The following is a 15,720-nucleotide window of genomic DNA, read 5'->3' as shown; positions in this document are numbered from 1 at the left end:
TCTGGGTTGTTTTTGAATTGCAACCTATCTATGGTTGTAGTTTGGCAACAGAGGAAGTAAAGGATGCCATTCACAATTCCAAATACTGAGCAATTAGAGATGAAACGAGAAATGTTTAGGTTTCGCGTTTATATACGTCAAAGCAAAATGGAAGCGACTGGCTAAACACAGATCCAACCCTTGAGTAATCAATAGTCTCTCCATATCTGAGGGTCCAGACCCTCCGTATGAAGCAAAGCGTAAAACAAGTGGCTGGTTTTTACCAGGCTAATTTGTCACAGAACCAATGTTTTTTTTATGTTTATTTAACCAGGTGGGAAAACTTTGTTTAACTTTATTAAGGAATTAAAATTCTCCAAAAATTAAAATTTTCAGCACCCATGATTTTGTGGTAATAAATTTAAAAGAAAGTCGGCCTAACCCTAAAAATGTATTTTTTAAAATATTGAATGTTTAATTTCTTTACTTATTTCAAGTAATTGTTTTTGCTGCTTGACATGAATTTATAAATCTTTATGTTTTAACAATTTAAAGCAATATGAACGGTGTTGCTGAAATCAGCTGTACAAATAAACTCAACTGATAAGTCTTAATATTAAAAAGTAATATGAAATTTAATCCACTTGTTAACTAAAAGTGAAATTAGTAGATAATATCAAATTCAGAGAAAGTATTTTGTTCTTTTTTTAGTATCTCATTATTTTAATCACCTGATTTTAGATAAAATGGACTAAATAGTGCATGTTTATTTCCAAACTGAATGCATTTAAACAGCCTGTATCCAGACAGCTCAGCCCTGAGGGGGATTTTTCCTCCAGAAACTCAGTGAGAGTTGTAATCCACACCCATTTGAACCAAATCCCTTTTTTAGTTTCTGTTTTTCTCCCCATAATCTGCCCTTCACAGCATATGCCACAAAGAGAGAGAGAGAAGTTGCTTCTAAGTGGGAGAGACATGTTGTCCTGTATAGAGCACTGAGATGATTTTGCAGTTAATCTGCATTAATGGGGTTTGCAAACAGGAGGTGAGTTTCCTCAAGTCAAAAACGAACCTTCAGCAGTCTGGATGAAAGGTTCAGGTGGAAGCGCTCTCCTCTCAGTGAACATTTCTCAGTGAAAAACATACAAGTTTATTTCATTTTTAGTCAAAAAATTTATGTTTCAGTTTATCATAATCAAATCATTTCAAACCCTCGCTTCCTGTAGTGTTAGTGTTTACCCTTCATTTGTTTAATTAGAAACAAGTAAACACCAGTAAGATCTTTATGATTTCCATAATTCACGCGTTTTCAAACATCTCCCTCATCAGCTGCAGCCATTTTAGCAGAGCTGCTGTGTGATGTAGCCATCAGCATGCTCCTCCAAGGTAATGAAAGAGGTTTTACTCATCAGTTAATGTCTCCTGCTGCTCATTTACACTGAAGCAATTCTAACTCAAATGCAGGCAGAGCAAATCAATCATAATCACTTGCAGAATAAACACGTGTAATAAGAAATAAGATGGTAGGTGTTGAAATAAATCACTGCTCTTTACTGGTAATTAGACAGTAAAAGAATTTCAAGCTGTTAATATATGCCGTCTAGTGAAGGCATTAAAGCTGCCTGTCAGAAAAGTATTGAACGTGTTATTAATGTGGAGTGTCCCTGTTGGAAAGCGAACGTAATCTCCTCACCCCCGCTGTGGCACCAGCTTCCAGACTGACATGCCTCACCAGATCCGTTCCTAATTTTGTGAGGCACTGGGTAATCATTCACTCTATATTCACTACATCTACACAACAGGCAGCAAGGACCAGATTATTATCACTGACCTTTAACAACACAGAGATGACTGTTTTACTGTGTTACAATTAGTACCAGTTACCAAATCAAGAACTGTCAGTTCAACAATAAAATGAATGAAATACTAAATAAAATGTGTAAATAAAACATGTATTGCAAGAAGGCAAGTTAACAGTTTAAATTCCAAGAACAAATTAATCAAGAACATCCTACAGATTGACACTGAAAGAAATCCTGGTGTTCATGGTAGCCAAGTCTAGATTTAGTCCAGTTCTGGTGAATTCAGTTGATTGGACTTGATTTGGATAGCACCTACCTGTCTATATTAGGTCCCACAGTTGACAGTGCAGGTCAGAGGTCAAACACCAAGAATGAAATCAAAGGAATTGTCTGTACATTTCAAAGACAAGATTGTCTCAAGGTACAAATCTGGAGAAGGATCCAGATGGGCCAAACCAGAGACTTGAATCTGTTTGAACAACTCTGGAGAGATCTGAAAATGACTGATGGACGTCTTCATCCAATCTGATGGAGTTTGAGAAGAACAGCAGAGAAGAACTGTTGGCCAAACTGCCTAAAGATTAGTGAGCTGAGCTAATGGCATCAGATTCAACGAGACCTGAGGCTGGAACTGCTGCCAAAGGTGGATCAACAAAGTGTCAAGAAAAGGTTGTGAATACTGACGTAAATGAGAAATTGTCATAACAAGGTATTTCTGTAAAGACGTTTGACAAAGGAGTGTCATTTACTACAGTTTGAAATAAAGTTGTAACATAAAATGCAGAAAAAATGAGGTGCTTGAATACTTTCTGGGTGAACTGTAGGTTCAACAGCTGTTCAGAGTGTTAGATTTTAACTACAACATAAAGCACAGATGTTCAATAGTACTGTAAATATCCTGCAGTTGCAGTGGCTGTTTTAAGTACAAAGCATCAATATGTGAATTTATAAAAGTAAACATCAGTATGAAGGTAATTATATTGGGGTTTTAGGTGTGCTTAGCTTGATATCAACTCCTCTGCACATTTCAGAGAAAAATAAAATTGCCCTCTTCATCTTACCATATTTATCTGACAGCTTTTATCTTCATATCACAGTTGAATTATGTGACGCTGTCAGAAGCAGTTAAACCAATGAAGCTCACTCACTTTTAAATGCATCACTAGAAGTAAATTCTAATCTTGGAAAGTGACGGGTGGATATTACAGGCTGATCAGATTCCTTTTCTTAAGCCATTTTACTTTGTTCTGTAACATTAGATTATAGGCTGTTGGTCTTAGAGGTTAAAACAACCAGACGGCTACACGTCAACTTAAAAGAGAAAGCTTTGATTTTGCCAGTAGGGTTGTCATAAAATGGCAGGGCTAATGTGATTGGGAAACAGACATTTGGTGTGCTTCAAATGTAATTTAGCAGTCAAAAGTGCAGGTATATATATATATATATATATTTATATATATATACTGTATATATATATATATATATATATATATATATATATATATATATATATATATATATATATATATATATATATATACTGTATATATATATATATATATATATGAACAATTTTCCTCCAATCATTAAAAATTAGCTTGATATTGTAAGTTGAACTTCAAAGCATTCTTTAAAGGATCCTTTCTGCAGACTGACACATCCCATCCTGCGAACCAGAGTGTAATAAGAGAACAAAATGTAAGTCTTGCAAGAACAAGAGCCTGAGGCGGTTCTCTAAACTAGAGCAGTTCTTTTTTTATGTCTGTCTTTTCTACTTTTTGAACTCACTTCTCTCCGCTGCCACATCCTGCATTTTAAAACTGACTGCACTGTTGCAGCCAGACTTATCTCAACTAAAGGCAACAGTGTTAAAACACTGATAAGCAGCAGCCAACAGGGAGCGAGGAGCAGTGTTGGCGGTCAGTGGACATGCATGAAGTCCAGCTTCATTCTGCAGGCACTGAAATGTGAAAGACTGGGATGTGAACAGAGGTTGGAAGTGTTTGAGTGCTTCATTTTAGAGGACATTGAAAAAGATTTAGCCACCTTTAATGTCACAAATACTAAAAATGAAAGTCTCATTGTGAAGGTCAGTGCAGAGTTTCTGGAGCTTAGCAGGTTTCTGTCTGTAACTTTATAGTTCATCAATTTTAATTTGATTATTGATAAACGGAGAGAAAATCTAACGTTTAGTGAGAAATGCCAGGATAGTCTGTCATGCAGGATCTGTGTGATGTCAGCAGCACAGGAAGTTGTTGCCAGGGCACTTCCTGCTGCGTGGCGGAGGCACACATATGTCACAACCAGGAGACGTCGCCAGAAGTCACTCTCTCCATGAAGGGCCGTGTGTGTGTGGGTGTGACTGTGGGATTGGCTTTGAAACATTGTTTTATGTTCAAACATGAAAGCAAACATCAAGTGTAAATGTTTGTGAACAAACATAACTCTATGTTGTTATAGTTAAATTCATCTTTGGAACTATGAATGTTTAATATTTCACTTCCTTAATTCCTGCTTGAAGGTTTTTCATTATTTATTGCATTATGTTTGATAGCAGGCACTTTCAGACAGCAGGGCCGAATGTCTTCTAAGTGGAAAAACGTCCAGTTGAAAGCTGGCAAATTTATTATTTATTTTACCCAACTAAGGAGAAATAGCAGGAAATTTCTGCTCAATAGAACTTATGTTGTTAATCAGACTAATAATTTAGATGCAAGGGGAAAAAATGTATGCAAGTCAGATAAAGATCACATCTACAGTATTGAGACATACTGGGACAGGTAAAAACAGTGTAATTACTTAGCAAATTGGTTTAAACCTCATGCAGCGCCGCAGCATGAAACACGAGTTGGAGAAATAGAGCTTGAGGTACAGTAAGATTTTAAATAGAGATAATAAAATTGTTTCCAAAATAAAACATGTATTATGTCCTGCACATGAATTTCCATGAAGCAGTCTGCTGTATATTCCCAGCATGTGGTTGTTATGTTACAATATAAGCAAAAAGTGCAATGTTTTTATGAGCAGCACCCGTACAAACTTATTTTATTTTAAAAGGGGAAAGCTAGTTTTCACATGCATATTTTCCTGATAAATATATCCCTTCAAATGCCTAATATTAGCATTCATAGGATCTACTGAAAGGGAGTATAAATATCCCCCGTCAAATATCATTTTTAACAGGGGATATTTAGACTTTTTTTTTTACCAAACAGAAATGTCATACAATTTGTTCATTTCAGGTCTATCCAACTCTTAACATTTGCATTCCCATCGAGCCAGCATCCCTGGCGGAGAATTAAATTTCCATTTTCTGTAAATGATTCCTCGCATCCTTTGATTCCTCGGCCGGCGCTCTGCACTCTGACAAGACAGTCGTGACTTGGGGCTTTGAGCTGCAGCAGTGCCTGCGGTAATGCCCCGGGCTCATTTGGACCGAGCCATCTGTCTGCCCTCTGCTAATTGAGCTGTCCAGGTCTGAGGAGTTAAAGGTACTTTGTGGCTCCATGTGCAAAGGAGCATGAAGGAATTACTAAGAAAAACAAAACCAGACATCCTCGTAGACACTACCAGACAGCCCAGCACCTGTCAGTGAGGGAACAGGCTGATTGAGGCTGTAGCACTGACAGATCTGCAGCAGGAGGAGTGGATTTCTCAGGTTGTACAAACCTGCATGAAATCTCTGCACCAAACGTAAATGTTCGCCTCATCCATCTCTGTCCACAGTGGGTACACCAGGCAGAACCAGCTCCCACTAAATGCGCTGATAACTGAGTGTCCAATAGACGAACACAGAAGGAGCAACCATTTTAAGGAAAATATATGAGCTCTGGGCTGATTTAATGAAATGAAAAATGAAGTAGCTGCCAAAGAAATTAAATTATTTTAATTGCCAGTTTGCTTTTATTAGGGGAGTAAGTTAAGTTCTTCTGGATTAAAGAAAATGCACTGTGCATGAAAGGTGTATTTATTCCATCATTTCCTTCGCTGTGTGAGGAAACAGTGACAGAAAAACAATGGTGCAGTCAGAGGCTGGATTTAGCCGTGTCGTCTGAAACTGTGAGACGTTAATTCATCACAAGACAGCTAAACCCGTCAAGGACAACAGGGAGTCGGAAAGAATACTATCACAGGCTGCCAAGCAGTCTCGGGACACCTGACCCCTCCACCGCCTGAGCAGCGAGGACTCGGTGCTCGGGGTAGGCAGGGTTCTCCCCGGGGAGGGAAACCGGTCAGGAGGGGCTACTCTAGAGATTTAACACCAGGACTAAAACTCCACTTTCTGAGGCAAAAAAATGTTTGGTCTGAATTTTTAGTTCACTGATTATACAATAACCGATCTAGTGGAATTGTGACTGTTCACACTGTAGGAGGAGACTTATAGCTGTGACGGCCCTGCGGTGCTGTCCTGTGTGTGTGCTGTATAGTGCAGGCTGTTTATCCATTAGGTCCTTGATTGTGGGAGGTGCCTCCCACACCGGGATGGTATATAAGGAGCGCCGTTCCATTAATCGGGATGTGTGGCTGGCCGACAACAGAACCAGAAGCAGACCAGATCCGGACTCGGAGGCGGCGCTGGCACAGCTGACACCTTGTGTTTTTAATAAATGCCTCTGAAGGGGTTAAAAACCGTTGGGTTTGCCGTGTCCTCCCTATTTTTTGTTGCGGCCATCCGAGCCGGGCCGTAACAATAGCGAAGAGTAGGGAAATCACATTTTTGGTCTGATCTCTACTTCTGAACAGAGCGATGGCAATTCATCTTCCAAGATGAAAACATTTTCAGAACCGACAGATAAAACATGCGCTGATCATCTGTCTTTGTTCAGCCTGGTGTTTGCAGCTTGAAAAATGTCATGAAGGTTTATGTCAAGTTTATTTGTATAGTAGATTTCAGTAACAAGACAGTTCACAGTGCTTTTAGAAGTATAAAAATCTAAATCATCAAAAATAATCAAATATGTTGATCAATGTTCCAGTTATTACAAATCAAAAGCAACTCTAACAGGTGGCTTTTGAGCAGTGATTTAAATGAACTTTCAGCTGCAGTTTTCTGGAAATTTGTTCCAGATTTGTGGTGAATAAAAGCTGAATGCTGCTTCCCTATGTTTGGTTCTGCTTCTGAGGATGCAGAGCAGACCAGAACCAGAACCAGAACCAGAAGACCTGATTGTTCTGGAAGGTTGGCACAACAGCAGATCTTAAGTGTATTTTGGTGACAAGCCATTCAGTGATTAAATAGCGAGAGAAAGTTTACCTGCTACCAAAACAAATGGATGGTTTGCACACTTCAAAATGTGTGATCTGTCTGTGTTTAACCTTCTTAAGAGATTTGACTATTTGGACCCCACAAGATTTTTTACATTGTGCACAAATCCCACATGCACTACAATTACAATTTTTTTTGTGTGTTTCGGGAATTGACGGTCTGAGGGACAACCCGTTTCCTGCTGCTCATTTACAAGGTTACATATGTCGGCTTCCCTACCAATATACTGTATGCAACCGCGAGAGGTTTAAAGAATGCTGTCTTCAAAAAGGTCCTCCAGATTTTATTCTAGAGTCTGTGTATAAAATAACACTGTATTTATTTGAACAGGACCAACAGGCTAAGTGAAGAAAATGACGCCATGTTTCTCTCCTTTACTTCAGGGTGAAGGTTCCAACTTCCTCCAACTGGGTTCCTCCATCGAGCAGCAGATTAACGGCATGTTCAAGGTGATGGAGGAGTACAACTGGGACAGCTTTGTGGTCATAACCAGCCTGTACCCGGGTTACGAAGCCTACGTGGATTATATCAAGTCCTTCACAGACACCAGCTACTTCATGTGGGACCTGCAGGACGTGTTGTCCTTCGACATGTCGGCTGACAGCACCAACGACATACGAGCCCGGAGGCTGCTGCAGCAGATTGATGCCCAGGTCCTGTTGGTCTACTGCTCCCACGAAGAGGCACAGTACCTTTTTTCATTAGCAACCGAAGTTGGACTAATAGGACCGGGCTACATCTGGATTATCCCCAGCATGGCCGTGGGAAACCCAGACATCCCGCCACCTGACAGCTTCCCAGTGGGGTTGATTAGCATCATCACAGACCGCTGGAGGATGAGTCTGAGGAAGAGGGTGCGGGATGGGGTAGCCATTGTGGTTAAAGGTGTCCAGAGCTTCAGGAAGCAGAGAGGCTTCATCCCTGAGGGCCAGAGCGACTGTCACAACCCCGTCAAACAATCTGCCATCAACGACACGTTGTTCAGGTAAGACACTGTCTTAAAGTCTAATCTGAACCCCGTATTTTTAATGTTAATAAGATTTACATACAATACAAAAGGGGGGGAGAGGGGTGTCACATCTATCATTTATTGTGAAAATTTATTTTCAAGATAAAAAGTTTGGGTTTATTATTGCCACATTAAATTTCATTTAATGTTAAAAAACTGACTAAAATGTTATTTTTGTTATTTTGTTCCCTAATTTTTTCGATGAAAGCATAAAAAAATATAATTAAATTAAAAATATATGATCAAATCAAGCATCTATGCATTTCTCTCACAGCTATGTTTGATGACCGTGATTAACTTATTTTAAATACATGTAAAACCGTAAATAAGCTAATCTATAGTAGGCTTCTGATTACATTTGAAGTAAAGAGTTTCACTCTGGCTGAACTCAAACCGCTTCTGAAACCAGGACTTTGAGTTTTTTTAACTTTGGGTTGTTGTCTAGCAGAGGTTTCCACAAGTTTCCTTATTTAAGGTAATTTAAATATTTAAGGTAATTATATTAATCACTAAATGATATCTAACATCTATCTAACTAGATCTATCTATCTAACTGACTAGTACTTTCCTGACTTCAGTGTCTTCTCACAGGATATAGTAGGAGTCTGCAACTTATATAACCCATAGAGGCATTTTGCTCTCAGGCCAAATGTTTTTGTTTTTGGTAAGAAATGTACTCCTCCATGGCCAAGTTGTTTTCTGTGATCTACATTGGCCTGGAGCTGCAGATGTAAAGCTTCTGAAGAGGACAGTGATATGTCTGACAGTAATGAACCTGAAGGTTTCTGTACTTCTGACTTCATTGTCTTTTTTGAGTAGTGCTTTAAGGCAACTTCCTACAATTTCAACTATTAATGTAGCATACGGTATTGGTAATAAAATCAGCATGAAATCCCTTTTTTATTTTTTTATTCTAACAGTAAAATTATTATCTCCGATGTATAAAGTGCAGAGTAGAAATATCTAAATATTTGAGGTCACTACAATACCAACTACTTAATAAACAAATTTGTAGCAAACTAGTACATTGTCCTTCATGTTTCTAAAACACTTTGCCTTTGACTAACAACCAATAACTGGGTATTAACTCAGTTTCATTTAAAGCTGGCAAATTTATTTTATTTTATTTTTTTTTTACAAACTCAGAACATGATCACACTCACGCCACACTAGATTATATCTGTGCGTCTGTAACGGGTACCGTAGCGACAGCACCGCTGTTGACAGATATACTCCTGAAGAACAGGAGAAAGACGAGGAAACGGCTTGTTAACCTCAAGTGTCATGCAGCAATTTATTCAAGTTTTACATCCAAACATACTTGTTGTATTGAGTTTCTTTCTTTACAGTTTATATATTCAAAGTTCAACCTTTTTAATACATTTCAGTGTCCATAAGTGGCAAAAACAAACATCTTTTAGCGACAAAACAAACATCTCTTTCCTAAACACATATCCACTCATTCTTCTTCTTAGCTTTCTAAGCTGTTTATCCCAAATGAAACGCATTAGACAGTGGTTACATTAACCAGCTACTTTTTAACTTAAGACAGTACTGCATTTGACCTTCAATAAACTAAAGTCCTTAATAGAACCAAACATCATTTTTAAATTCGCTTTTTTTCCATCCTGAATCCTAATGGTAAAAGAACTATTTTAACACTGGTGGTGGGGACCTTACAAAAGCCAAAACAGAAAAATAGACATAGAGTTCTTCAGTTTCTAACGGTTATTCCAGCATAACCTGAAGTGGGTGAAGCGCATGTATTAAACAGACTTGGCTAATGGCTAATATTAGCATGTACACCGTGCGTAGTTACTTTCTTCGAACACAACGACACAAAGTCAAAAACTGAATAACTAATACAGTACATAACTATTCCAAATACGTTCACAAATATTCCAAATACGTTCCAGCATGTCTAATTACTGGATTAAAAACCTATTCGCATATTTACCCACCTGAAGAACAGGAGAAAGACGAGGAAACGGCTTGTTAACCTCAAGTGTCATGCAGCAATGAGGGAAAATACAAGCAGGACACCAAAACCGCCACCCGCCCCCTGCTGGCGTGGAGTAAATGTTACAGAGCACATTAAAAAAAATAAAGAAAAACTCTTCTCCAAAATAAAGTACAGAACTTGTATTAACAATTTCAAGTCATAAACACAAATGTCACACTTTTGTGGTCGCCACACGTCCAAAACAGAAGTTGAAAAGTGAATCACCATAGATGCTCCCGGTGTCAGGGGTTCACACTTGCAGGGCTGCTGGATGGAGCCTCCCTGCAGCAGATGATCACACTTCCAAGTTAAAGTGCTAAAGACGCCAAATATCACAGCAAGTGTTGGAAGCACAGATAAGAAACAAAGCTAATACTGTCATTGTAATATACATAGTGATCCGTGCCATCTTGGTAGGCAAGTACAGCGCAAAGCATAGCTGAATCATAAAGCGTCAGGAGTCGTCTACATGGAGCTGAAGTGATTTTGCTGCCTTTACAAGAAACAAACAGGTAAAAAGTGGTCAGCAGTCCTGTATTGATTTAGGATTTCCCGTCTGTTGTGATGAAGCATATTTCATGGTGTCCTCTGCACCGCTGTCATCCATCTCTTCAGCACTAATCACTGCATGTCTATTGGAGACTGTGAGGTAATTTAGTCAGAGGGAGGGGTAGTGAAAGTGGATAGGGGTGTGGCTTTCCATCAGTAAAGCCATGCCCAAAAGAGCAATATGACGCCATCTGTGCCGTGGAGCACAGAGAAAATCCTATTTTGCTGGAAAAAATGTTTTAATCAGCAAAGAGAATAGTTAGAAAAAAAACAGTCCCAGCAGCAGCTTTTGACTCATATAAGCTCAAGTTAGTCAGGGAGAATGGACAGTGCTGTCTGCTCATGTTTATATGACCTGTTACAGATGATCATCAAGGGCCATTTATTGACCATAATCAGAGGCTCGTGTTTCATTACGGACGATCACTCTCTCCCTGTGACGTCAAAAGCAATTTTCACTTCGGTCAACAGAGTCTTCGGAGATAAAACTTGAACCGTTTATAAAAAACTGAAAATAATCACTACCTTTGATACAGTACAAACAATATCGTTCACACATTTAGACCCAGCAGGCACGTGTTCAGAAACATGAGTAAGTTGGGTCAGCGAAACGGAACAAAGCGCTTTCAATTAGCTTTATCGTCAGATCTCATCTCATTGTAGTCAGATCAAACGTGAGCAGCATCCTCTGTTGTTGGATTTCTGCTCTCTGGATGAGAGAATCTTTTGATAATGATTCAGCTCACCTGTTAATAAGATTATCGCACACTGCCAGATTAAACACGTTGTTCACACACACCGGGCTGTGGGCTGTTCTCCTCCCACTGGGCTTTCATCGCCTCTGCTGGAGTGGTGTGTGAGGTGAGAGCCCTGTGCCACACGTCTATCGCAACAGGAGATGTGAGTGATGTAACAAGAGGATCAGAAGCAGCTGCTAAATCAATCAGGGAACTGAGATGAGTTTTCTACACAGAAATGGGTAAAGAGTCCCAAATGAACTCCAAAACTCAAGGGAAAACTTGTAGATAGAGAAGCAGTTGATCATTTTTACTAATCTTGCCAGAGGAAGTAAAGTCTACTAGACAAAATTCTAAAACTAAAAATAAATGAAAACTATTTCATCATTAAGTGTAAATGTCACTCGGATCTCATATACTGATGAACAACTTTCTAATTGATTTAGAAATTAAACTTCAGTTTCTTTAAGTTATTGAACAGTAGACTCAGCTGTTTTACGTCAAAAGTCTTTAATTTACAATAAACTGAGTAGAACCAAAACTGCAGTGCAATAAAACGTGGGTCATTAAAGCAGGTCAACGGACCTGCTTTAATGACTATTGAGACCAATTTCTCAATAGTGCAGCTGAATAAAATCTCATTAGGAACCAGAATCAAAACAAAGAATTGAAATCAGAACCATTCAAATTCAAACAATGTCTTACCCTGGACAATAACAAACATCTGAGTCTGCACTCATCTACAGAGCAAAAATTATAATGAAAATTTCAATTAAATCTAAACAGCCACCGACAGCATCCGATGGCGACTTTTACAACCTGAAAGTTGTGGGTTTGATTCCTGTTGCATGTTGGTGTTCCCCTGGACAAAGACACTTAACCCCAAGTTTTCTAGTGATCTGTGCTGAGTGTGAAAGTGTAAAGTGCTTTGAGTGGTTGGTATTTAAGGATTTAAAAATTTTCCCATTTGCCTGATAAAACAGTTACAGCTTGATGCTGAAGCGATAGTCTGTTCCAGTTTAATTCACTATTTTCCTTTTTAACCTGCAGTCTGAGTTAAACTACAGACATCAGAGCTGCAAAATACATCAATTCCTAAATGTCACTGCAATATCAATGTGTGCCGTATTACATTTGCAAATGACAGCTTGGACATAATAATGGATAGGATATTGTGTCGCAAGACCCATGCATACAAATTCTGCAAATTCCACAATGGGTTTGACTGGTTTGATAACTTTGTAGTGACTGAGATGTGGGGGGAAAGATTATGTTTTAGAGGGAGAAAATGGGGATTAATCTTAGGGAGGTTTCCCACCTGAGTTCGGTTGACTCGGTTTGGTGGCGACCAAAACTGCAACATCTGTTCCATCTCTAGCTGCTGTGGCTTTCTTTCACACTGCACTGTGTAAAACCAACCAAACCCTTTGAGCAACCTGATCCCCTCCTCATCTGTGGAGGAACTGCACCAAGAACCACTGAAGGAAATGACAAAAACCTCTTAAAAAGACACTGAGCGCAATTTCCGTCTTCACAAAACATAAACAAAAATTGAGTGATGTCACATTTTAGCAGTTGGAGGATTTCAGCTAAAGACCACAAGCCATTTCTTCTGCTAAAGCAAGTCTCTCACATTTGTTTCGATTGTATTTACCCAGAATGCCCTGAGCTGTAGTCCGCTTCCTGCTTCTAGAGCGGCCTCCAGTCTACTTGGAGTTCACATATGCATTCGAACCACAATAGAGTTCACTTAAACCGAACAAGACCAAGGTTTGTAGGTAGAATAGAGTTAGTCCGCTTCAGAGTTTGATACACTCCTCCCCAAATAAAGTGGACTTTCTAGACAACCGACCAGAGTTTGATTAAAGCAAGCCAAACAGGGCTGGTGGGAATGCATCCTTATTCGATGTGTAGCATTTCGATTAAATGCTTTACAACTCTACTACAGCTGAAGTTTAATATCTTGCCTACATTTACAAGAATGACATTTAAAAATGCACTCTTAGCTCTATGTTTATCTATCTGCTTTTATAAGTCACTGATCATCTTCTTTTGTTTGCTTTGTTCCTTCAGACACATGCTGAATGTAACATGGGAGCACAATGATTTCTCCTTCAACAGTAATGGCTACCTGGTGAACCCAGCCATGATAGTCATCACTCTGGACAGAGAGAGACAGTGGGACAAGGTAAGCTTTGTGCTCATTTCCCAGAATCTTCTCTTCAAAATAACTTCTGTAATGAGTTTCAACTCATAAAATGGGAAAACAGAGGAGGTACTCTGCAGCTGTAGCCCATTGGTTCTGAAGCAGAAGATAGACTTTCCTCATACCAATGAAACAACTAATGGAGCATTGCCTCCCTCTCACACATACACTTAAGACACTCAGACTCCAACCTTTCTAAAAGGACAACAGAAAGACAACAGAGTCAAGTGACTGCACTTCATCAGTTTGCTAAAAGACGAGAGCAAAATGTAGCCAAAGTGGTGAACGAGGTGCTTGAAACATACTCATAATAACATCCGCTGGTAATTTAAAACATATTATGTTATACGTATAATTTAAGGTGCAATATTTCTTAAACATCAACAAGTTATTAGGCGCTAATGGCAACCAAAACTACTTGCACATAATTAGAAAAGTTTTCACAACAAAAGAAATACTGTGAGAATCGATGCTCCAAAGAGAAGCAATTAATTTTCTTGTTATGAGATTATATGTACAGCAGCATTATAAATATATCATAGTTTTATAAAATAAAATATGCTACAAAACTGATAAATGGACCGTGAAATGCCACAAAAAACAGATTTATAATCTAACATTTTAGGATAATAAATACAATTCAATTCAACCATTTGGGTGACAGTTTGGTTTATTGTTAAAACCAAGTCATTAATCCTGAGTAAAATGTTTCAAGATTACAATGCATAGTAAAATACTGGAGCAATGTGTGTGTTTCAATTGTTCTACAGTTTGTTGGGGAAAAAACAGGATTCTTTAACAGTTTCTTTCCAATATTCTTTCTAAAAGGAAGATGACTTCTTTCCAATATTTGGAGATAACTTGGAGAAAGAATATATTCTTTCCAAATATTGGAAAGAAGGTATTCTTTCCAATATTTGTACACCTGACAAAAAATCACTACTAAATAAAAAATGACACCAAGTTTAATTATTACCTTAAAAACATGTAAGGAGCAGAATGGAGTGAAGAAGCTTTCAAATTAAATATTTTAGTTGATCACTCTTCCCCGCCGCAGAGAAAGCTACAAATAAAACAGTTTGTATTTGTGTGGCATTCAAAAGATATAAAGTGACTGAACCGTAAAGTTCTGGGAAGGACATGAACCTCTTTCATATGAATGTAAGATTTAAACCCAAGTTGCAGCTTCATTGATTCTCCTCTCGTTATTTCCACCATGCTGACCTTTACGTAAACCTTTCAAGCCAGAAAAAGAAAATCTTATTCTCGCACAGAACAATATTTTGCTCATTTCACTAAATTCCAGCCAAGCTGTGGAAGGCAATCTATTTTCTGTGTTTAACTTTCTGTTGCCTTGGGCTTATTTTCACTGCAAGCTGAAAATCAATTCCACCTTTGGATTGCCTTTTTTATCCAGTTTCCTCAACACGCTGCCATGCAGCCAGATCGTAATATAATTTTCATACTAGGGATGCAAGTTATTAATTAGTGCATTAATCGAAAGCAATTAATTGATAACTGCCATTTTCTTAAAAATTAGTATTCTCTTGTATATAATGGGCCGACCATCTTTCCATAACATATTATTTTAATTTTGTGTCAGGTATATTAAATACTGGGTGAATAAGTAGTTTTTTACATTACTAAACTTAGACTTGTTTACAAAATGTAACAAAATATTAGGTTGCTAAACAGAAAAAAAAATAAAATAAAAAGAAAATGTGAAACATTTAATCCCACATGAAGAGACAGATGTTCAGGACCGCAGACTTTACTGTCCACTCTGTGTTAAAGAAGTGAACAGAAACTGTGATCTAGCTCTTTGCCATCAGTGAAATCTAATCAGTGGTGATTAGATTTCTTGCGATGATAACTACTGTTAGTCTTGCCTCAAATTCAGCTTCCTTCTTGTTGTAGCACCTGGTTCTGGTTGCTCTCAGAGGAATGTTAAAACTCTGCTCCATTAAGTAAATTAACTCATGAAAACCTTCAAAATCAACCATTTTTATTGCCATGATGTCTTTTTCCATCATGTTACAGTTTTTTTGGGGGGGCGGGGCTGTATTTTGCATTATGCACTCCACTTTTTTTAGCACATTAACAATTTGTTCTGTTTACATTTCAAAACAGAACCACATAACGTGCATTTTGCATCCCACATGTGTTTGGA

General features: G+C 38.3%; 1 protein-coding gene across 1 annotated transcript in view; it reads left to right on the top strand.

Moving 5' to 3' along the window:
- Positions 1–15,720, top strand: part of grin2ca (glutamate receptor, ionotropic, N-methyl D-aspartate 2Ca) — a 53,027-nt gene that overhangs the window by 20,004 nt on the left and 17,303 nt on the right. Inside the window, exons 3-4 of the mRNA XM_032588083.1 lie at positions 7,431–8,032; positions 13,418–13,532. Coding sequence (XP_032443974.1) covers positions 7,431–8,032; positions 13,418–13,532 — 717 coding nt within the window. The remainder of the gene's footprint in view (positions 1–7,430; positions 8,033–13,417; positions 13,533–15,720) is intronic.

This window comes from Xiphophorus hellerii, chromosome 16, assembly GCF_003331165.1.
Source record: "Xiphophorus hellerii strain 12219 chromosome 16, Xiphophorus_hellerii-4.1, whole genome shotgun sequence".
Taxonomy (NCBI): Eukaryota; Metazoa; Chordata; class Actinopteri; order Cyprinodontiformes; family Poeciliidae; genus Xiphophorus; species Xiphophorus hellerii.
This window is presented reverse-complemented; position numbering and strand designations above follow the sequence as displayed.